This window comes from Eubalaena glacialis, chromosome 10 (assembly GCF_028564815.1).
Source record: "Eubalaena glacialis isolate mEubGla1 chromosome 10, mEubGla1.1.hap2.+ XY, whole genome shotgun sequence".
Classification (NCBI taxonomy): Eukaryota; Metazoa; Chordata; class Mammalia; order Artiodactyla; family Balaenidae; genus Eubalaena; species Eubalaena glacialis.
In genome coordinates this window covers 43,678,962-43,704,272 of record NC_083725.1, presented here as the reverse complement: position 1 = coordinate 43,704,272, position 25,311 = coordinate 43,678,962, and the positions used below count along the sequence as shown (strand labels likewise).

Sequence of the window (25,311 nt, the reverse complement as noted above, 5' to 3'; positions counted from 1 at the left end):
ATAAATAAAAATTGTATTTTCAACTTGTAAAAATTAATGAAAAGAAAACCTACTGAATGGGAGAAGATATTTGCAAATTGTTTATCTGATAAGAGGTTAATATCCAAAAATGTACAAATAATTCATATAACTCAACAACAAAAAAACAACCTGATTCAAAAATGAGGAGAGGATCTGAAGAGACATTTTTTCCAAAGAAGATGCAAAGCACATGAAAAGATGTTCAAGGTCATAAATTATTAGGAAAATGCAAATCAAAACCACAATAAGATATTACCTCATGCTTATAGGCTATTATCAAAAAGGCAAGAAATAGCAAGTATGGGGGAGGATGTGGACATGTCTTCTTGGTGGGAATGTAAATTGGTGCAGCCACTATGGAAAACAGTATAGAGATTCTTCAAAAAATTATGAAGAATAGAACTGCCATGTGATCCAGCTATTCCACTTCTGAGTATTTATCCAAAGAATACAAAAACACTAATTTGAAAAGATACATATATCTCAATGTTCATCACAGCATTAATCACAGTAGGTAAGATATGGAAACAAGCTAAGTGCCCATGACGGATGAATGGATAAAGAAGATATGGTATGTGTGTGTATACACACACACACACACACACACACACACACAATGGACTACTACTCAGTCATAAAAAGAAAAATATGAAATCTTGCCACTTGCAAAAACATAGATGGACCTTGACGGTAATATACTAAATGAAATAAGTCGGAGAAAGACAAATAATGATTTCACTCATGTGGAATATAAAAAAAATAAAATAAATGAACAAGCAAAATGAAAACAAACACATAGATACAGAGAATAGAGTAGTGGTTACCAGAAGGGATAGGAGGTCGGGGGAGGGTGAAATGCATAAAAGAGGTCAATTGTATGGTGATGGATGGAAACTAAATTTTGGGTGGTGAGCACACTGTAGTGTATACAGAAGTCGAAATATAATGTATACAAGAAACCAGTGTTATAAACCAGTGTTACCTCAATTAAAAAAATTATAAATCCAAAGACATATGTCATAGGTCAGATGGTGAAAATGCTACTGAGAAAAGTAAATTGGGGAGGTTATTATAAGTTTGTGTGTGTGCTCGAGTTCATGTTCTGTAGGGGTGGCTATAGGTTTGGATAGTTACAGGGGAAGGCCTTACTGAGAAGGTGACATTTGAAGACCCGAAGGGAGTGAGGGAGGGAGGGAGGCTATATTTAGATAATTCAAGAACCAATTTCTTTCTTTTTTTTTTTAATTTTTATTGGAGTATGGTCGCTTTACAATGTTGTGTTAGCCTCCACTGCACAGCAAAATGAATCAGCCATACACATACAGATATCCCCTCCCTATTGGACTTTCCTCCCATTTAGGTTACCACAGTGCATTAGGTAGAGTTCCCTGTGCTATACAGTATGTTCCCATCAGTTGTCTACTTTATACATAGTATCAGTAATGTATATGTGTCAATCCCAGTCTCCCAATTCCTCCCACCCCACCCCTTTCCCCCTTGGTACCTATACATTTGTTCTCTATATCTGTGTCTCTATTTCTGCTTTGCAAATAAGATCATCTATACCATTTTTCTAGATTCCACATACATGTGTTATTATACGATATTTGTTTTTCTCTTTCTGACTTCACTCTGTATGGCACTCTCTAGGTCCATCTACGTCTCTACAAATGACCCAATTTCATTCCTTTTTATGGCTGAATAATATTACATCGTATATATGTACCACATCTTCTTTATCCATTCCTCTGTTGATGGACATTTAGGTTGCTTCCATGTCCTGGCTATTGTAAATAGTGCTGCTGTGAACATTAAGAACCAATTTCTTCTTAACCTGAGGGAAAAACATTTAAGTAAATTCTCATTTATTTTATTGATTTTTAACTAGCTGGTATACTATTATCACTCATTTTGTACCGCCTTTAGAATCTGGAGGTGATTCTCAATTAAGTGATTTGCAAGTTGACAAACTCTTCTCAGAGCTACTTGATTGGGGTTAGGGAAAGTAGTTTCTTCAGTGTCTATAATTATGCAGTTTGTTCTCCACTAATCTTTAGTAGTCATGGAGCAGTTTGACATTCCAAATCACTCCAGTTTTTACGTACCAAAGTGTCTGGGTGAAAGGAAGTGGGATCTTGTAGAACAAGTAATGTAGAAGTTTCATAGATAAGGAAGTTAATACATACCTTTTGATTGACTAAATGAGCCTCTGTGGGAAAGTTTTGATAAAATGAACCACTTTGTTATTTTTTTCATCTATTTCATCATAACATTTTCAATAAGAAACTCATTCACTTGTACTTAACTGAGGATTCATTGCAGTTGCAACTCATACAGGGTTAATATTTACCTTTACTTAAGCAGACAGTTTCTCCAAGGTGCAAGTTCAAAGCACAAAGATTTGTTTGCAGGATAGCTGTCAAGGTATTTAGGAAGAAAATCTCTCAAGCCTTTTAGAAACTACCATTTATATGTAATTGATACGCTGATTATTTATCAGGTTTAAAATTCAGTAAAGCTACAACCTTAAGGACTTCTACTCGGCCAATACTTCTTTACTCTTTTGGTTTGAGGGGTTGTGATTGAAGAAATAACACCATTTAATTTAATTGAAATGATCTAATAAGTTAGATGTTGTTAGTTTGATGTTCAGTGTAACTTTGCAGTGTCGCTATAGTAGCAGATTTTAGTCACTCATAGGCATAATTTCTAGGGATTCTCAGAGAGAAGTCTAGGTTATACCCTTCACTATTCTGATGTAGCTGAAGTTACTAAATTAATCAGCTGAAGACAGTACTTACCTGTGCCCAGCCTTCTGTAACTAATGCACAGACGTTACTTCATTTACCATCAAGGTCGCTGACCTTGAATCACAATGGGCTGCCTCCCTAAACTGCATGGCATTGGAACTGAATGTGAGTCTTAGATTATAGAGAATTTTTTACACTTAAAAAGTTAAGGTCAGGGAGCCTATGGAGCAAACAGAAACTGTATACACAATTTCATTTCTCGGTTGTGTATCTCTTTCATGAATTTTCTTTCCGAAAATACAGAGAGTCTATAGTGCCTTCCTGTCTTGTTCACTATCTGGAGAGCCCTTGTTGAAATACTGCCCACAGTCCCACGGTTACAGCATTTCTGGTGGTCTCAGATGGCTTTCATGAGCACACAGCTGATAGAAGCCCCCTTCAGCCCTTATTTTAGGCTTGGAGCCCAGAAACAAGCCCAAGGGGCTGGGTGGCTTCAAGGCTTCAGGTCCTTTATATGTCAAAAGAATGAGAAGCTAAGCTAGAGAGAGCTGATTTCTTATTTCCCACTCTCATAATGGTTAGGGACAACAGAGATCAAATATTTCTGAAACAGGCTTTTCCTGGTGTTAGGTTTTTGTGGCATTCAAAGACAGGAAAAGGCAATCGAGGCAATGCACTGTGTGCTGTTTGTTTTGTCAGGTTATTAGCTCCTTGAGGTTAGGGATAATGCTTTTCTTTACTTGACAATGTCAGATGCTGCAAAAGATGCCATTGTTCAGTATGACTGGACGAAATATAAAATATAAAGATATACTGGGACTCAGGGAGCCAACGTTGTAGTTTTTATATTAATATCTCTAAAATTGGGTAGGGGGCTTACAATTTAGCAGCTTAGAATGTATGAACTATGGTAAATCACCTTAAAATTTTAGTAACTGAGGAACTAGTAAGTTCTGAAGTAAATAAAAAATACCAGGTAAGAAGAGTTGCAAGCCACATATATATTTAAGTTTTAAACTGAAGGATGGCCTAATCATGGGTTGACTACATGCTGTCTGATAAAAGCCTGACATAAATTATGTGTATAATTTCTATGAAAAGTCCCTTTTTTTGCAGCAATAAAATAATTAGGGACAATCTGTCTCCCAGAGTGTGGGAAGCTCTAAAGCCAGACATAGTTGCACAAGTTGACACAGTTGGAATTCCTCAGTTCTGATTGCTAAATAAAAGTCTCAGCTATTCAGAATCACAGCAGGCAGCTGCTGACTCTGTACAGATGGTTGTGCATGCATGTTGGCAACTCAAACAGCATGGTATTTAGGTGAATGAGTTTTAATTTTTGGAATAAAAGGTTGAGATTTATCTTCATGTTTTTCGATGAGTATAATCAATCACCCCTAAATAAAAATAAAATGTATCATATGTTTAAAGTATCTTCTTCAAAGCCACTTAAAACATTTTTACCAACAGTTAAACTAGTTACATAATGGAGATATAGTAAGATCCATAAAAATGAGGATTTTTTTTTTAAGTGAGGAAATGATAAGAAAACTGCAAATGGTCTGGTAAAAAAAAATTTTTTTTTAAATTTTTACTACTGAGCTAAGCCCAGTATGGTAGAATTGTAGGTGTAAGAGGATTATTTATTTAGGATGGTATGGAAAGAGGAGGGTTGGCCTAGACATGGGAGATTAAGATTCCAGCTCTGATTCTATTGCTTGGAAAAGTCACTTAACCGTGCACCTTAGTTTTCTCATCTGTAGAATAGAATGTAGGTGATTATCTACTCAGTCTGTTTGCCCAGTAGGTTTCTAGTGAGATAAGGGGTACAAATATGACTTGAAAAATCTCATCATTTGTATTTAAGATAGTGAGATGGCTATAGTAAGTCATTTTATTAAAAGCAGAACACTTGGAACTTAAAAAAGTAATAAAATAATGTATCCCAACAAAATTATCTCTATTGTGGTACCTTAAAGATGGGATGGGGTGTTGGCTCAAAGGTACAAAATGGAAACTACACTGTTAAAATGCAAGTTTTCCTGAAATATTCTGAAACATTCCTTTAATGTTTCAACATGGGGTAGGACAGCAGAAAAATGAAGTCTGTAGACATGTGGGATAGCAAGTTTATTGAAAACAACTTACAAAAAACATTGTGTAAATGGAGAATAATGATCTTTGTGCCCTTACTTCCCTGGCAGCCCAGGCTCAACCTTGTTTTGCAGTGTTGTTTTTTTCTGTTCTTTTTGGAAGAACAAGGCATGATGCCAGCATACTTCCACATCTTGTCCAAGACAGAGGCTTATGTATTCGGCTTTCAATTACTATTCATTATAAAATATTTCCAATCTTTAAGAAGATGTTAGTCATGCTGCTATGTGAAAAAATTATTTTGCCACCATTACTGTTCATGGATAGCCATGCTATTACATGATATAATATTCTTTAGTTTGGCCAAAGAAAATAAATAAATAAAAATGCAATAGTGAAAACCCAAATATGTGGTCACAATAAACATAGCCAGCCACTTATGCTATACCCACATTCTAAGCTCATCACTTCATTTAAATTGAACTTAGAATATTTTTGGAGGTTCATGTATGTTAGATTGTTTCTTTGCTTGGTTAAGCAGATTTCATTATTGGGTCTAGCAGTGTTTTCTTAGGGAATGCTGGAATGCAGATATCTGTTAACCACTGGGATGATATTTTGAAGTTTCATCAGAGGCAATATGAGTGTGGTATAAATTTTTTTAATGGTGCATGATGCTAAACTGCTGATGGGAAAATGCACTTAAGTAAATGATAAATTACCTTTTGGAATAGAGACAATTGACTGTAATGATGTTTGGTATCACTTGAGTGTTTCCTTGGTTGGCAGCACTTTGGCTGCATTAAATTTGGTGCCATCATATAATGGTAGGCATCTTTTTAGGTCCTGAGAGGTAAGCTTAACATAGGAGTAGTAACCAAGAGACAAGAATAGCGTGTCTTTCTAGCCATTGATTTCCTCCTTAAAAATAATAGCAGTTATAATTATGACAATTTGCCAGGCTCTTACTATGTACTTTACATGCATGATTTCATTTGGTCATTACAACAACCTTATGAAGTAGGTATATTACTATTATCCTCATTTTACAAACAGGTAAATTTAAACTTGAAGAGCTTAAGTAACTTGCCCACATACCGAAACTGGTAGTCTGTTTGACACCAAAATCCTTGCTTTTATCATTTTTTTAAATGAGACTTCTTTATATTAGAAGATGATGCAAGGAAATAAAAACCTAGCCTAGCTTTCTCTGTAGTGACTTAAGTTTGTGGAACTTTTAGGTTTTTTTTGTTTTGTTTTTTTTTAAACTGGATGCTCTCCCCATTGAGCTTGATTAGATTACCAGAATAATTTTTAGAGGTGGGTTTATTCTAAAGCAATACTGAGATTTTAGGTTAGCACCTAGAATACCTAGGCTGCTTCTGTCAGCTTCCACTGCTTTGCTTTTTGCAAAGCTAACCAACAGATCCTAAATGAAAGAACCTTTTAGCCATTCCCTCTGGCCCTCCGATCTCATCTACTTGACTTGATGTCCAGATACTCAGGTGTGTTTGTTTGCTGGGGCTCCTCTGTTCCCATAGCCCTTTTTATAGCTAGATCCGGGTCTGAGTCTCACCACTTGGCTTCTTATCTCTAATTGCTCCTTGCCAGTCCTAGAAAGGCCTTACTTTACCTTTTCTAAATACTCTGAATTTTTGCATTCTATTCTATTTGACAGCCCCTTATTTTCAAGGCCCTGTGCTGGAGGCAGTAAAGACTGGAGAGGATCTCTGCCCACCATGGGCTTAATGTTTGATGAGGGTAATGGGACTTACACACAAATAAATATACAATATAATAAAATTATAATGTAGGGTATGTCAGTAGACATTCAAAAAGGAGCTAGATTACAGTAGTATAGTACTTCTCAGAATTTTCTATCAGATGAGGGGGAAAATGTACTCTCAGTAGTCTGGAAACATGACCCAAACTGGCTGCCTCAATGGAAGTAACAAGATACAAGTTAATTCATATAAATTCTGCTATACTGGCATTTTAAAAAAATGTAAAACAGGATAAAACTACTTCACTTCCTTCTCTTTAGTTTTCTAATAAATGTTGTGGCGCCAGAAGATACACTGAAAGTATTCATGGCTTTCTGAACTCCTGGCACACTGCTGTGTGCCATAAGGCATGTCAGTATTTGGTATCTGTAAATCAGCAAATGTGTTGACCTGGTTGGATTATTTAGGGTGGGGCTTTCAGATTAATCTAGAAAGAGGCAGGTCTTAAAGCTGCTTTAAAAGAACTAAAGGAAGCTCCAGGTACCATCCTCAAGTATAGCCAGCTGCTCTTGTAAGGTATAATCCAGCTTCACAGTGGAACTGTGAGTACTGATTCATTTGAAGGTAATTGAAGGTCACAGCAGAGACAAAGGGCTGTTTCCAACATGAAGAATGACTCTGTGGATGCTGGGAGAACAGAAGTTTAGATTGTTTTGTTTGGCTGGAACATTGAAGGTACAAGGACCAGTTTGAGAAAAAAGATGGCCTAAAAAACATAGAGGAAAGATGATATGCTTGACTTGCCTAATAGGTAATAATTTAGTGTGATGCTTTAAAAAGGAGATTAAACTAGTCAAATCATGATTTTATCACAAATGTGTTTGTCATATGATACCAAGAAGGAGCTGATGGAAAAGGGAAGTAAGTTTTAAGAGTTGGAAATAGGCTGATAGGTGACATGAAAGATAAGGTAACACAAAATGCTCTTCCAGAGTCATTATCTTGGGCAGAGAGATACTTCAGGTAGTCCAGAGAAAAGAGGGCTAGAAGTGAAGCTAGAACACTAAACACTTTCCATTACCAAATCTGTTAATAAGGGCATAAGTTGTAAGTGCCCAGAAAACAATGATTGGACTAAGGAAGAGGTCACGTGTGGGAAGGTGGACCAGGAAGTCCAGGAAAGCATGCCAGGCCGTAACCAGTGTTGCTGAGAAGCTTAGGAAACCTGCATGGTCCTCCATGCTGGATAACTCAGTATTTTTTAGTTAAATCAAAAAAGTCAAGTGGGATATTTTATAAAATTTTGTTTGGAATTCCAGCATCCAAACTTAAATTGCCACTTAGGAGTTGCCTGCATATAGATACATAAGTAGTACTTTTTAAAAGAAAACGTGTATTGAGCTAAAACAAGGTGGCTAAAGATAGGTTTATCTTTCCTGAAGGAAAGAGTATGAGGAAGAGAAATCTCAAAGGAATGCTTATTGAGGCAGGAAGAAAATCCAGAGAAACTGCAGTGTGCCATTGTTTCCTTCGCCTCCCGTTCCCCCTTCTCCCCCCCCCCCCGCCCCCCAAGTTTTTCCCCCAGGATAGGAAGATGGGTGATTTATTTCATCCTTTCAACTGTCTATTTTTAACTTGGGTTGTAGCAACAGTGAAGTCTTTGTGGTTTTTCGTTTTTAATTTTTATGGAATTTGTAGCTTTATAGAAACTATGGATAAAATCTGGCCAAGTGTTGGTTCCTGTTTGTTGTTTTTAGGCTGGAATCTTCTGGAACTGCTTGCCAGACACATATCATTTATGGGATTACAAACTGTTTGGTCTTCATTAGAGGCCAGTACCACTATTTATTTTCACTGAACCTCTCCTGAAGATAGTAATTTAATACACAGATTAAATATGTTATGCTTACAATGAAAATATTTCATATTCTGCATTTGCCATCATAATAAATAGTGGTTTAATAGTTAACATTTGTTGAGAACCAGAATTTCAAGTTTCTATTCTGTACCAGGCACTGTGCTAAGTCCATTTCATGTAATATTCTTGACAGTTTTGTAAGGGATTAGTATCTTCCTTTTGTACATGAGGAACCTGAGATTTAGAGAAGCTAAGTGCTTGCTCTGAGCCATATTTCAGTAAGTGGTGGATTGGTGTCCATGTCTATCTGAGTCTTGTGCACACTTAGTCCATGACATGAAAGAATGATTGATTCTAAGGAAGGATTTTTTTCCCCTATCTGAGCACATCCCTCACATAACCCTGAATGCATATCTGGTGTGGAAATGAATGAGGCTTCTAAAGCTAGGCTAATTTGTTTTACCATGCCAAAACAATCATGTTGTTCCATCCTAGAATACAACAAGTTAATTTAGTGGCCTAGTGTAGTCTGTGCCTTTTGCATTAACAGGGGGATGAAGAATAGCATCAGTGCCCCATTGCCCTCTGGTGATTCTGTCTCCATTCACCTCCCATGGACACGGCAGTGTTTCTCTAGGGCTTCAAGGAAAGAGAATTCCTTGATTCCATTATTACAAGTCACTCAGTTAATTTCACTTCACCTCAACATATATTTATTGAGTGATTACTAGTACCAAGCTTTGTCTTGGACCTTCTTTAGGAAGACTTTCTTTAATAATACTGGATAACCATGATTTTCTAGCCATTTATGTAAAATAGAAAATAGCAAAGTAGGCATTTTCAAACTTTGTTCAAATAAGAGCCATAGGAATGATTCTTACTGACAAGAAGTTCTCATTGTGTTTCTTTCTTATACTCTGCCACAAACCCAGTGTTCTTTTCCTCTGACTTTTCTCCATCTAACAATCTGACATTTGTAGCTCTCTGAGAGAACATTAAAAGCATAACTGCGGGTATTAAAAGCCAAGGCTTATTTGGTAATTCCTTGACGTATTCTCCTATATAATGTATGGTTTGTTTATTATTAAGGCTTGCAGTGATATTCATGTTCCCAGTACCATAAGCTTTTCAATAATTTATCTATGGTGGATTCTTATGTTATGAATGCATTGGTAGTTGGTGTACACTTTTCTCTTTCTGGTCCCTCTGTTCTCTTTTCTGTCTGCTTTCTTTTGGGCACTAATGGTGAAGAGAGATGAAGAATATATACCTACCTTTAAGAAGCTTAACACCTAGAACATTATTCAGTTATCTTGGTGGCACTAGAAAGTACAAGAAAGAATGTGCATTTCCTTTGACTTTTAGACCATCTAATATATGTTTGCTGGTAGCTTATTCCAGGCTAATAAGCATACCTAGCTCACTCTCATATAGTTCAGTACAGAGAGTCTTACTATCTTAGATTTTATACAGCAGGTAAGGGGTTAATTAGATGTTGTCTAAAGGTCACGTGCTCCCTGGTTTTAATGCTTGTTACTCTTTGGGAAGTAGCTATGGTATGTAGTAGAAAGAACATCCAATTTGGGAAGCAGTCCAGGTTGGAGTCGAGCTCTTAGACTCTGGGCAAATTAAGTTATTACCTAACTTTTCAGAGCTTCAGCCCTCATAGCTTTGTGTGAGAATTAAGAAAAATACGTAAGAACTTTGAAAGAGTAAAACATCTTACCGACACTATTGCTATCGTTATTGTGAATGTATATTCAAGCTTCTTGTATTGGAAAGTGGATAACTCATGTTTTACATCTGGAAGGCTTAAGTATTTATACACCTTGCAGAAATTAATGGTTTCAACAGTTGAACTCTAACTGTATACAAGATATGGTAGTGGATACTTGGGTAGTATTCATTGATGATAAAGTTTTCTGCCTTTAAAACACTTTTTAAAATAAGATGGATAACCTAGGTTTATGAATAACTTGATAAAAGGTAAAATAGAGAAAGCACAGCAAGAGTGTCACAACATGTAGTAGGAGGTATAAAGGAGGCGATAATGCCACATTGAAGGGGATCGGGAAGAGCTTTTTGGAGGAAATGGGGACTTGAGAGAGAGAGAGATCTTGAAAGAGAACTTGGGAGAAGAGTCTATCCTAAGGAGGTGGAATAACAATATAAAAATAGGTACAAGAGACTGGATGGCCTGTTGCTGGTGGTAACCAGTACTCAGCTTGATATGAGTCATGATAGAGTTGTTTGGATATGTAGGTAGAAGCTGCCTTTTGAAAGCTTTTGGACATTTTGTTAATGTGGCCTTGCCTGGTGTGTTGTCACGTCTTTCAAGTCCCTGTCTTCATTGAATCCTCTGAGGAGCCTTCCCCCATGCACTCCAGCTAGACTGATTTTGCCTTCTTATTTGTTACCTCTGTGCACAGAGTCATCTGGCAGTGTGGTTAAGTGGGGACTCTGGAGCCAGGCTCCCTGGGTCGAAATTCTTGGCTGTTATTTACTAGCTTGAGCAACCTTGGGAATGTCACTTAACCTCTGTGTGCCTCAGTTCCTTCATCTGTAAAATGGGAGTGATGATATCTACTTCATGAGGCTGTTGTGAGGATTAATGGTTTTAGTTTACATTAAGTTCTTGGATAAGTATCAGGCACACAGTAAGTACTATCTGCGGTGATGTTGTTATTATTAGCCTCTGTCGGAGACTTTATCCATTGTCCTCTGATATGATTTATTTACATACCTCATGCCCCTATAGGACTGTGCCCTTTTGAGGGAAGGATGTATTCTGTTCTTACCTTTGTACTCCCATGGCTTCATCCTGTGTGCCTTCTGCACTGTAGTGTGAAGGTAATAATTCTATGACACATATGTCTGCTCCTCTGAGTCTTGCTTAAATCTAAGCCCAGAGCAACTAGATTTCAAGAAAAACTGCCTTAGACCAACGGACTGTCTGGTTCTACTTGTTCTGAGATAAATATAGCTAACATTGTAAAAGTAATTCCATTGACACTTCTAAAGTAACAGGTAACTCTAGCTCTTAAGTCTGTGTGTAAGAAGAGTTGTAATTAAATATTTACTAAGTGTTTTTTATTTCTCTAATGAGGTTGAAGTGTTTCTAATGAAATGAAGTTTTAGTGCTTCATTAGCATCATCTAATCGTGGGTGCTACGGGTTAACTCTTTGATATAAAAACATTGCTGACTAATTAAAGCCTACTGTAATTCTTCCAAGTTATAAGGTGAATACGTGTGAAGACACCCTATGCTTAACTCATTAGGTAAATAGAAAGGATATGATATGAGTGATACTTGCAGCATCTTTACTGTGTACAACTTTGACCCCTAGTAAATGTTACTCCTCCACATTCACCTCGAATATAGCCAGGGTGACTCCGACTGGGATTTTTTTCCTTGTTTGTCTTCATGTTCTAATAGTTGAGTAGAAATAGGGAGAAAGAGACAGTCTTGCCTATGCTAGATTCCCTGCTTGTCATGCTTTATACATTTGATCTTTCTTTTTGTATTTAAGAGAAATGTAGATTCTATCATTACACAATTTGATACTGTAAAATTCAACAATAAACTTTAAGAACTGAATTAGGTTTTAAATTCAAGGTCTATATAACTGGATGTGAATCAATTTTATTTACCAGGATTTAGTACCAGTACTTCTGTTTTGTGCATCTGACCATTGTTTAGAAATCTTAGACAATTAAGGAAGAATGTGTTCCATGGAGTTACGTCAATGAAAGGTGTTGCTCTTTCTAGTTCAGAATTGCACTCGGTGGGAGATGGAGCCAAAATTAAAAGTGTGAACTGGATTCCTCATTTTTCAGATTGATCCATATGACTGCCAGAAAATATCCTAAGTTCTTTACTTTGGTCATATTTTTGACCTCATCATTACTTTGGTTTTTGGAAAATGAGAACAAACAAAAGGAAAATCAAGAACTCAGATGCTTGAAGTTGAAAATAAGTCGTTTTTCGAACTTCCCCTTTATTTTTGGGATTATCTGAACTAGTTGAGGACCATATTTTCTTGTATAGTCCTGTCTCATTATGCTTCATTATGTCTCATGCTTCATGAAGATCATTCATGAATTCTTGATTCTATCCAGCATTGAAATAGACACCCATCTCTTACACAGAAACACTGAATGATCAGGTAGTCTCTGTCACGGCGTGATTGCAGTGCACCAAGAGAGAATTTGAAACTGCAATCAGCAGGCTGTTTTACTGAGCACTTTCCAAGGTTGTCTAAGGCCTAACAGCTGCCACCTTCATTCCTGAAATTTTCCCTTTTCCTTTCTTTTCTGAGACTTTCAACAGGGAAACAGCCAACACGTTTTAAGTGCTTAGCTGTATGTCAGACACTGTTCTAAATGCTTCATCTATATTAACTCATTTACTCCTCACAATAGCCCTGAGAGATGGGTTCTGTCCCACTTAGCAGATGAGGTACAGAGAGGTTATGAAGGCTGCCCATGATCATGGCACTGATTGGTAGAAGCAGGAAGCTAACCCATTTCATCTGCCACTAGAGCTCATACTCTCGATCCCTTGGCTATATGGACAGTGGGCTCCTGTGTTCTTGTTCAGGGATGGGAATTTTTACAGTGTACTCACCGAGATCTCTGTGAAAGGACGAAGCAGCTTACCTTTCTCAGTCAAAGAGCAAGGCCATGGGAAGCAAAGAATGGTCTAGGAAGAAATGTTTGGTTGTGGGGTTTTATGTCAGCAGTTCCCTAGGACTGCGGTCCGCAACCTTTTTGGCACCAGGGACCGGTTTCATGGAAGACAATTTTTCCACAGACCGGGGTAAGGGGGATGGTTTCAGGATGATTCAAACACATTACATTTATTGTGTACTTTTAATTTCTATTATTATTACATTGTAATATATAATGAAATAATTATATACCTCACCATAATGCAGAATCAGTGGGAGTCCTGAGCTGGTTTTCACTTGCCACTCACTGATAGGGCTTTGATATGGGTCTGCAAGCACATGATTTATTATGGTCTCTGTGCAGTCGAACTTCTCTGCTAATGATAATCTGTATTTGCAGCCTCTCCCCAGCCAGAGCATCAGGCATTAGATTCTCATAAGGAGTGCGCAACCTAGATCCCTCGCGTGCACAGTTCACAGTAGGGTTCGAGCTCCTATGAGAATCGAATGCCGCCACTGATCTGACAGGAGGCGGAGCTCAGGCGGTAATGGGGGTGATGGGGAGCTGCTGTAAATACAGAAGAAGCTTCGCTTGCTCGCCCGCCACTCACCTCCTGCTGTGCAGCCCGGTTCCTAACAGGCCACGGACCACACTACCAGTCCTGGCCTGGGGGTTGGGGACCCCTGCCCTAGGACAAAGCTTCCAGGTATCTCCTTGAGTTTGAGGGGGAACTCAGAGGAACTTGTGGTGATGAGGGGAGAGAAGGAAGGCTCTCTGTTACAAGATTCCTAAGCATCCTGATCCACCCATATTACCTACTACCCCCACTCTGCTTTAGGAATTCCATCTGTGACTTCAAATCCAGTTTAGCATAAGGCCTATATGTTGTACATAGAAAAATAAACGTTAAATGGAATGCTTTTCCCATTTCTCATGGAGAGTACCTGCGCACAGCTTGGCTTAAAAATTATCCTAGGAGTCTGATTTTTTTTTTTTTTTGTCTTCTCATAACATTTCATATAGGTGTTATGATTTCTTTACCCTTAGCCAGAGCTATGCAATGTCAGATAAATGCATACTTTTGCATGCATGGGTCCCTTCTGTCTGGAAGGCCAGTCAACTTTCCCACCTTTTGAGCTGGGGTTGAATGATAACAACTGATGCCATTTATTAAGTTGCCTAGTCTGTACCAGGCACAGACCTCATTTAGTTTTTATAACAACCTGTGAGATGAGTATTCCTTCTCTGTTCCATAGGTAAGAAAAACAGGTCTTGTGAAGGATGAATGATTTGTCTAGGGCCTCACAGCCAATTGGTGAAGTCTAGTTCTGACGAAGCCTTTGTTTTTCTCATTGACTAACAATCCACTAAGGAGGCTCTTTTCATCGTTCTTCCTGAGAGCCCAAAGCAGAACCATTCTTAAGCTGACAGACCTTTCTATTCTTCTAAATCCAAAGTACCTCTTAAGTAGAATGTGCAGCTGGCGCCAAAGTTCTACCCCTCTTTTGGGAAGAGGTGTTAGTCTGTGAGTAGTAATACCCTCTTTCCAGGGCACAATTTATTTTTTCAAACAAGATTTAAAAAAATCTCAGTCTTTGTGTGTGTGTCTGTGTGTGTGTGTGTGTGTTAAAAGCCTCTCTGAGGCTCAAGACCTGTGGTCTTCAGAATTCCTGTTGGTGAGGGTGTTGGTGAGTTCTTGATTCACATGGTGCAGTAAGTGACCTTCTTGTTTGGAGACCTATTCACTCATGGGTGCTTACTGTGATTGGTACCTGTGCTTGCAGTTTCATGAGTGGTGGGTTACCACATTAAGTCCTGGTGTCACGTCTAGGCATCGGGCCATAATTGTTCTCTTAAAGAAAAATGATTCTGATGCTAGTTAAAATTGTAAGGAGGACATTATTCAGGTCGGATGCTGTAGATGTCTAGAGTGTCACAATAGGAGAGAGAGTTCAGGCTCCACCCTGAATGCAACAAGAACAAATGGGAATTTATAACCAAGGAGCATGTTGGGTGGCGGGGCTAGGGGGGGCTGTCAGTGGATGGAAAGTTACTAAGAGGAAAAGATGTAAAGGTTTGGAGGATTCTTGATGAAGGCAGGTCAAGGGCTTAAGCATCAAAGGTGGGGGATGGGGAATTTGATCAGATATCAGTTTAGATATTCTCTAAACTGACTTGGCAGGATTTTTGCTAAAACTGGTCTATGTAGGCCCAGTGAGGACAGAGAGCCAAAGTAGAGGCATAGTCAAGAAGAGGGCTCAGAGGAGCCTGACTGAAGATTGGTCAAGGAGAGAGTCTTTGTCAAGTCCTATTGCTTGAATTAAATGTTAAGCATTCAAGGTATCAGAATTGAACGATGGGAGAAAACATTAAATAAAGTGTAGAGAGACTTCCATAAAAATGTGTTTCCTGCGGGCATAGACTTCTGTGAAGGGTTAGCATGGAAGATCACAGTAGCTCTGAGAGGTGGGACCTCTAAAGCTTCCCTGATGCTGCACCGTCAGATTGATTTAATTTTATTTAACAAACATAAATAGTGCTTATTAAGTGCCAGGTTCTGTTCTAAACGCTTTACAAATGTTACTTTACTTAGTCCTCAAAACAGCTCTATAAAGTGGTTATACTACTGTTATTCACTCTTTACAGATGAGGAAATAGAGGCCCAGAGGAGTTAAAAAAATTTGCCCAAGGTCACATAATGAGTAAATGGCAGGACTTGGATTTCAACCCAGGCCGTCTTGGCTCCAGAGTCTGCATTCTTAGTCACTGTTAGGTTGCATCCTAGGCTTTTGCCTCCCAGGAATTTACTTCTCATTATTCTGGGCTTTTCTTTATTCTCTCCATGATTAAGGAAGAATTCTTCTTCTGGATTTAGTCACTCTCTGGAATTTGTTCAGACTGAAGTCAGGACTGAGGAGTATATTTAGCTTGAGGTCTCCTATAAATCACAAGGTTATTCGTAAACAACTTTTCTGGTGGCCTTTTACCTTAGAATGAGAATGTGTTTATTGGTAAAAACACATTCCCTATTTGCTCCACATTCCCTGTCTGTATAGAATAACATCGGTGACCCTTTCTCATCAAAGGTTCGCTACTTTTCTTTTTTTTTCCCCACCAGTAACCTTGGTAGCATTCCTTCTTCTTCTTCTTCTTCTTCTTTTTTTTTTTTTTTTTTTAAATAAATGCTCCATTTATAGGGAATGAATGGTAATTCTTTGATAAAGGCTTTGGGAAATTGGCTTCCAGATAATACACAACTGGCACCAAAACTTTCTTAAAGGGGCAAATCTCCTTTGGAAGCAGAGCAGATCTAATCCCTAAAATATTTCTTTAGTAGTCCCTTTAAATTCTGCTTAAATTTATCAAGCTGGTATTTAAAAAGGTTCTGGTTAATATAGCATTAGCAGCAAAGTTATGTAAATACATGTGGAAACTCTTGAGTATTCCATGGTATTGTACCTTCAACTTATGATTTTTTTTTAAACTTTTAATTACAGATCTGTCTATGGCAGTACAGAAATTTTCCCAGTCACTGCAAGATTTCCAGTTTGAATGTATTGGTGATGCTGAAACAGATGATGAAATTAGTATTGGTGAGTTGTGATATTTTTCAATACTCTAAGTAATAATTTTAAAAGTCTTACTTCAGATAATGACTTGATTGAAATCAAACAGATTCACACACCCAAATACCAAATATGTCAAATATTCTGACTTTGATAAAAGCATAAGGGCGATTTTTTTTGATTTCTGTGGAGGAGAGTATTATGAATTGTTTTAAAATTGAGCTCTGTGGTTTTTTCAATAAGGAAATTACTTAATCATTCTATAATTCAGCTCAGCCCTTTGAGAAGATGTGGATAACACTGTTTTTCTTTGCCTCAAAGTGAATCATTCATTCAAACAAATACATATTGGTCATCTGCCATTAAATGTACAAGGTACTGGTTTAAGAATTATCTTACTTTTTTTTTAAACTTAATACTGATTTCTCTTTTAACTTCAGTATTTGTTTATAAAGAAAAAAAAAAATCAGTCAGGACATATTAACCAGTATTAGTGTAGGACACAGAACATTACTGGGGATCAGGAGACTTGAGCCCTCATCTGATTTTCCCACAGATATTTAGCAATCTGACCCTGGTGAAGGTATACCCCTTCCTGAATCGGATGGTTTCATTTCCCATAAGTGAAGAGGTTGGGTTATATGGTCTCAAGTTTTATCTGTATCTGAGTTTTTACTGTTTGAAGATCAGATTCATGTAGCATTCTTTTCCCCACATTTTAACAATCCCTACTTGCCAGTTTGTAGACATGGGGTCCGTTTATAGGCTGGATTAGAGTCATGCAATCAGAAGACTGTATAAAATATATGCGTGCATTTTAGAGAATAATATACTAAGTGTACTTACCTTCCAGGTAAAAATAGAATATTACAAGCATTTAGAATAGTGACTCCCAAACTTTAATGTGTATATGATACACCTGGAGATCTCATTAAGTGCAGACTATGATTCAGAAGGTCTCAGATGGAGTGTGTGATTCTGTGTTTCTAACACACTTGAAGGTGATGTCAGTGTCACTAGTCCACGGACCTCTCTTTGAGTAGCAGGGCTTTGGAATCCCTGACATGCTTCTCCACAACCATATTCCTCTCCTTCCTCTGCCTTTTCTTTTTCTTATATAGTTTTGTCAGTTATATATGTATTTCTAAAAAATACATTTTTATCGTTTTCGAAAACCTAAAGTATCAGGTCCAAACCTAGCTGTGAAAGGAAAGAGCTCTCAGGAGAAGATAAGCCGAATGAGTTTCCGATTCATTGTGCGGCTTTAGCTTGTTACATTCACAAAAGTTCCGTCTGGAGAAATCACGTGCACAGTTCTCAAACAAGCTGTTTCTGGTGTGGGGTTCGTGTTGTGCAGTCGTCACATGGCCCAGCTGGTCTCTTTCAGAGGAGCTGGGCCGGGTGGTTGCTTGATTTCTCTGCTCCTTTAGGAGTGTTAAGTATGCTGAGGGGGTGTGGAGGTGGCTGGTCTTGGGATCCTGAGGGGCTCTGTACACCCTCAGGTCTGTGGGGAGAGGCGGCTGAGCCCGACTTGGCTGAGGTGTAGGTAGGGAGCCTCTAGGAAGGAGGGAGAGGGCTGCCACATGGGCCTCAGGCAGCGTGACTTCCTCCTCTTTACAGGACACATGCGGAAGGCCAGCATCAGTGATCACGTGACACTGACAGCTGGAACAGTTGTCATCCTGTGTGCCGTTTCATGACGTTTGTGTCATAAATGTCTAGCCCCCAACATTGGCTTTGGAATACACCTCACCAGACAAAAGCCTCGGTTATATTACTAAAATACTAATACAGTAGCATTTTTATTTAGAAGAAAGAAAGAACACCCATATACTTCACATAACAGCAATTATTTTCACTTAGTAATGAGACTGTAAAATCCAAGAAGGCAGAGGCCAGATCTTTTTCTTTTTTTTTTTCTTTCAATCATTTCACTTTAGCCCCTGACCCAGGGTCTGCCTCATGGTAAACCTTAGGTTAAATTGTTGTATAAATGATATAATTTTCCTTATAAACTTAACTTTTTCACTTATGTGTATCTTTTTCTAATATAATTAATATAGTTATACTACATATAACTACATATTGTATATAATTTGTTACTTCTCCTTTATAAAGAGGATTCTAGCAAATACTTCTGGGTTTTTATAGATATTGTAAGTTTTAATGATTTTATGATTTTAAAATAGTCCATAGGTTCGTGTACATGAATGTATGAAATAATCTCTTTGGTACACTCAGACTGCTTCTAGTTGGTCTTTTACTTTTTAACAGTGCAATAAATATATTTCTGCATATTTCACAATTTCCTTTAAGCTTCTTACTTAAAATTCCTTCTTGAAACCACATGGAGTAATGGCAGAGGTGGGCGTTCTTAATCATTATGCTCTTTGACCTTGCAGGCAGATGGATGGTAGGCGATTTCCCCCCGTTGTGGTGAACTTGATATCTCAACTTTGCTCTCTTTCTCTCTTTCCACTTTGTCTAGATGGATGTTATTGTTGTGGCTCTTGCAGATTAGATTGGAAAGGTGTGAATGGATCAGTATGTGAAAGCTTATGATAGGCGCTGAATATTAAGTTCTAATGCTTTCAGGGCTTTGAGGAATTAAATCCAGGGTTGGGGAGTGGAAGGTGAATACTATATAGGGGTAGATGTTATGGCTCGCTACTTTTAAATCCGGAGACTTATTTAACTCCTATTGGGAATTTGATTTAAACACCAATGCTTTGTTAGGAAAACCTAACTTAGAGAACAGAGATTTATAAACAAAAATTATTTCTGAAACAACTAATGTAAAAATATAGATATATTCCCATATCCTCACCATCCAGCACTTTTAATCCTTTTACTGAGCCCCCAAATGCACTGTCAATAGTTAAAAATAACTATGTATATAATAAAGAAATAGTAGAAGACTTTGAATAATCATTCCAAACACGGAGGAATTGTGAGGGTAATGCAAGCTGTTGTACCAAGGACAATGATCTAAGAATGTATCCCTGAGAATAATGGGTAAGGTTGGTGTGGATGGAGTGCAAGAACTATCCTTACCTACCTTCATTAGCTTCAGTTCCACAGGGGAAGATACAAAGTTTCAGCTGTCTTTAAACCAATAAGGACCTACTGTATAGCACAGGGAACTCTGCCTAATGTTATGTGGCAGCCTAGATGGGAGTTTGAGGGAGAATGGATACATGTATATGTTCCGCTGAGTTGCTTTGCTGAGCCCCTGAAACTATCACAGCATTGTTAATTGGCTATACTCCAATATAAAATGAAAAGTTAAAAAAAAAATAGCTTGTTGAAGCCCCAGTTTCAGCTTCTTCTTTATTCCTCTGATTTAATAAAAGAGGAATGAAGTAGGGACAGCTGTGACTCTTAGCACTGAATAATAGCCATAATACTCTCAGCCAGAGTAGCCTTGAGACTTACCATTGATGTAACCACTGAAGATGATGACTTACAAAAAATGCTCATCTTTTATAAGGGAGCAGTGTCAGTGCAAAATAACTTGTAAAGTCAAGGCATTTGCAAACTTTCTGCATATAAGTTATGGTGGTGGGAGGGGGTGGAAGTTGAGTAAGATGTCTGTTTTCAGTGTGCTTACGGTGGAATAGGGCAAAAAACAGATTTTGAGCAAAGTAAGGAAAGGGGGTTCTGTTACTATATCAGTATGATGACTCAACTTGTGGAAGCTGTTCCGGGAGTTTGTTAGGCACGTAGGCCGGTGTCTGTCCTGTAAATCGGCCCCACTCTTCAGCTGTCCCCATCTGCTCCCACCCTTCTGGCCTTGTGCTTGCCGGTATGTTTGTTTGTTTTTTGGTGCCAGTGAGACAGTGCTGGCTTGGAAGGAAGCAAAATGGGATTAGTTGTCTGGGACCCAGTGGGGAATTCCTGTGGCTCAGGGAGCAGGTCAGTTGTTTCCAGAACTGAAGTCCCAAGCAGGGCAGCATCCTGTACTCTCCTTTGAGCACCTCGTTTCCATCTTACAGCAGCAAGAGGCCGTTGCTCCTCCCTCCTGTAAGGATGATTGAGCTGCCTGTGAACTTTTGATTGCTTCCTTTTATCTGCCTGCCACAGCGCTGGCCCAGTGGGAGGCCATCCAACTTAACTTCCCACAGCTGTTCTAACTGCCCACTTTTTATACTACTTCGTTTTTCTGGACTGAGTAAAGACATTGAGTTAGGAGTAAGTTAGGAATTGAGTGGCTGGATGCTTGGGGATTAGAAATTGGTGATGGAGGGGAAAAGAATGATTATAAACTGGTATAAAATTCAGGCCTCCTCAAATAATAAATTTATATGGGTAGACTGGAAACAAAATGTACCGTTGTTTAACCATAATTGTACAAAAGACAATACCTACTGCATTAATCCTGGTATGTGTGTGGGAATTGCTAATGTCATGTGACCGGCCCTAAAACCTTACTAGTAGGAAATAAAAAACTATCTCTACAGAAAATAAAACACTATCCTTTTGAAAACTCTTTACAGTGGTTCATTCGAACAAGTAGAAGCTCAAAAGATATTACTGTGAATCTGTCTGAGGCTGTGGTTTTTGTTATGCATATTTAGTGCCTATAATTTGAAATCACTTTTAACCAAGTCTTAAAAAAAGTCTACATTAAAAACAAAATCAGATATTGTTAGTCACGCTGAACCGGTGCCAATAAAAATATTAGTCATTAATATGAGGCAAAGCTCATTCATTCTATGTAATCTTGGAAACCATTGGAAAGTCCAGTTGTGGTTTTCCGTAAATAGCTTGGCTAGTGATGTTGTGTGATGGCCTATTGTAGTGCTCAGGAAAGTCTTGGACAATGTGCACTTTGCACTCAAGAAATTAAACATTTACCAAGAAGGAGAGTCAGTTTGCTAGTAAATATTCTAGGTGGGGACTTATTCCTTTAGACATACCTAAACAGAAAATTCCTGTGGTAGAGACAGGCTACATACAAGCACTTGTCAACTAAGGTTATGGCTCCCAACTTTGAGTGGAGAAATGAGTCCATGAAGTAGGTAATTCAGATCAAAATATATTTCATAATATTGATAATTGTACAGATAGTTCTGACTTAACTCATGTATTTGTGTTCAGGTATTTACTCTGTTTTGAATACAGATATGCACACATAGCAATAACAATGGTTAGTGCTTAATAGTTCTTAGAATGGAGAGCATGTTATATCTTTTTTTTTGAAACCCTTACAAATCTTATGTGTACAGATTGACGGATGGTGACTCAAACCGAACCAAGTTTACTGCATTGGCTGGAATATGCCTTATGTTTTGAATTCTTTTCTATTCTTTTGGAAAATACGTTGAAAGGTGAGACTATAGGAAATGAATTTAAAATAGTGACATTTTAACTCACAGGGACTTTATTGTATCTTCCTGAGCAAGCAGTGTTTTGCCCAGGTGCAAATATTTGTTGTTAGATTACCTCTCTGAAGCTGGGTGTGCATCAGTGTAATACAGTGGTTAAGTGAAATCGCCTAGACGGAAGCCTGAGAGTGATCACAGATGCTTGCTCAGAGGGTGTGAAGTAGAAGACTGTTTTCAAGGGAGTGGTTGAAAAATTTTTTTCATTTTCTTTGTTAGAGGAATTACTGGGGGAAAATGCATAAATCTTTTACCAAATAAATTCATTCACTTCAAGGATGCATCTGTTAGGTCTAATGGAAAGGTAGTATTTGATCCAGTTTTCCAAGTAATAAATAAGAATATGGTCTAGTGTGGGAGGTATGGCAAACAGTTTGCTTTGTGTGTTTTGAAGGGATTCCTTTATAGAATAGAAACACTTTGAGAGATAGTAACCTGTATTTCAGGTTAAAAAGAACTAGTATATTTATACACCCCAGGAAATGCACTTAAATGATCATAAATGATTTTAGCTAAGAAAAAAACACACCTATTTTCTTCAAGTTAAACTAATAAAATTCAGCTATTAAGCTATTAAATTGAAAATGCTTCTGTAAAGATTTTCTTCAGAATTCAGTTATGAGCTACAGATACTCATCCATACAGATCACTACTACTATTTGTCTGATGATATTGGGATGCATAAGGTAGAGTGTGGCCATGAGACTCTTCTTGGGCATCTCTTAGAAAAAAGTTAGCAAACCAGACACAATGCCATTACCAACCACAACTGAACTCTTAAAAAAAAAGACCTGTGATTTTATTAAATTCTGGGAAACAAATTACCTTCTCATTTGCTGAATCAAAAGAAAATCCATCAGTTATTACGAACCCTCATTACAACCCACTTAAATGTGGTTATATAAATCAGGAAGTCCTCTATTAAAGTGGAACATTTCCAAACGCCTAAATTGTTTATATAAATAACATTTTCTTTTGAACTCTGTAGAGGAAGCATATTTGACTTTTTATGGCTCTCCGTTGGACAATTGAATTATTGTTTTCCATTTTCTTTTACCACCCTTATTTTTGCACCCACACAGAAACCACCCACAGTTAAGGACTGAAACAGCTGGGAAAGTTGCACATTTCAGGTGGAGTTCCTCTCTTTAAAAAAACACACCACTTGAGAGAGATGTTTTCATCATATTATCTCTGTATTTTAAAGAACTTTATTTGATTTAATTTGAAGTTCAAAGGCTTAGATTGTTTTTCCAGAATCTGAAGTTAAAAAAAAAATTCAGAAACTTATCATGTTAAAAGTCACATCTCAAAGAAAAAAATTTGCCTTTTAATTTATCGATAAACGTTAATCCCCTGAAACACCTTTCTGTCTTTTGTGATTTGTTTTGCTGAACAAAAAGTGGCTGTCTTTATCACAGAGAAATCAGTCTCTTATCTCCTCCAGCAAATTATATGCTGTCTGAGGTCAGAAAGTTTTCTCATATTTCTATTCCTGCAAAATTCTTTAGCATCTTATTTGTAGCAGAAACTTAGTAAATATTTGTTGCATAAATAGTCCCCCTGGAAAACCTAGTAAACGTTTCTAGAAACAAATCACTTTAAGGTGCATAAATAAGATTTTAGAGTCATATATTAAAAAATAAAATGTACATATTTGGGTATATCCAGAATGATTCTTTTCAGTATGGTAATAAACTAAATTTTGAGAGGGAAAATAGTTCATATGTAGTCATCCCTTGATATCCACAGCAGATTGGTTTCAGGAACTTTCATGGATACCGAAATCTTAGATGCTCAAGTCCCTTATGTAAAGTGGTGTGGTATTTGCATATAACCTACACAATCCTCTTGTATATACTTTAAATCATCTCTAGCTTACCTATAATACCTAATACAATATAAATGCTATGTAAATAGTTATCAATATGATATAAGTGCTATATAAATAGTTGCCAGCATGTGGAAAATTCAAATTTTGCTCTTTGAAACTTTCTGGAATTTTTTTTCCCAAGTATTTTTAATTCACAGTTGGTTGAATCTGAGGATGCAGAACTGGATACAGAGAGCCAACTGTATTTATATATAAATACACAATCACAGACACACACATATATGTAACTTTTGCATATAATTGGGAATGATTTAGAACAAATATCTTAATATTTGTAAATGTTTCAAACCAGAGCTAAATATTGTAATATTCTTTAGTTTATTATTCAATGTTTATTGACTACTTGTTAGGTGACAGGCTCTGTGCCAATCCGCAGGGACCTGGTAGCGAAAAGAGTAGTCAAAGCTTTTGCCCTCATGGAGTGTACAGACTAAAGAATAAGATGGTAGCAATATCCTTCCTTTAGGGATAACATGCCTTAAAAAAGGCTTATTTCAGGGTGAGTGGATAGAGAGTGAAAAGGGAACTTTTATCTATGGTTAGTGACTTATAAGAGCTCAAAAACATTCAACAAAATGATTAGACAGTGAGATAAATGCTCTGGCCCAATATAACTTGGGATGCAGGAATATACAGTTGATTCTCATTATCCACAAATTCTGTATTTGCAATTTTGCTTCCTCTACAATTTATTGGTATCCCCCAAATCAATACTCCTGGCACTTTTGTGGTCATTCGTGGTCATCTGTAGAGAGGTGAAAAAGTTGAGTCGCCTGACTCGTGGAGAATCTACTGTATAAAATATGGTGCATTTTATAGGTGCATGAGGCAGCCTTGACTCATTGAAGACAAATAGGATAGATTTTTGCTCTTCTATAAGAGCAATAGGCTAAAGTATATTAAAGAAAAAAATTCAGTTGGGGCTTTGTTAATATGCAAAACATTATGACAAAAATGTCATCAAGAGTATGCCATGCTTCAGGCTTAAAATTATAAACTAACCATATGATTCCAATTTTACCAACGCCATTCTATTCATACCTAAAATAAAAGAGATGTACTCCAACTGTGGTTCTGTGGGTCAATGCAAGTGCATTAAAACAAACAAATAAACAAACCAGGTATCCATAGGTTACATTATAAAGTCAAGCTACCCATGCCCCATTTTCTCCTGGGCACAAACCCAGAGAAATGGCCAAGTTCCACCTTGTAAGAAAATCTCATCTGGGGCAGCCTTCTTCCAAAGGCAGTCAGAGTAATCTTTTTAAAATGCAAAGATGATGTCATTTCTCTGATTAATGCCCTGAAATGGCTTCTCATTGTCTTCAGGTTGAAATTCCATATCCCT

At 37.6% G+C, this 25,311-nt stretch overlaps 1 protein-coding gene across 1 annotated transcript in view; it reads left to right on the top strand.

Annotated features, from left to right (window-relative positions):
- ARHGAP42 (Rho GTPase activating protein 42) overlaps positions 1-25,311 on the top strand; it is a 277,391-nt gene that overhangs the window by 54,853 nt on the left and 197,227 nt on the right. Inside the window, exon 2 of the mRNA XM_061202658.1 lies at positions 16,617-16,712. Within this exon, the coding sequence (XP_061058641.1) occupies positions 16,617-16,712 (96 nt within the window). The remainder of the gene's footprint in view (positions 1-16,616; positions 16,713-25,311) is intronic.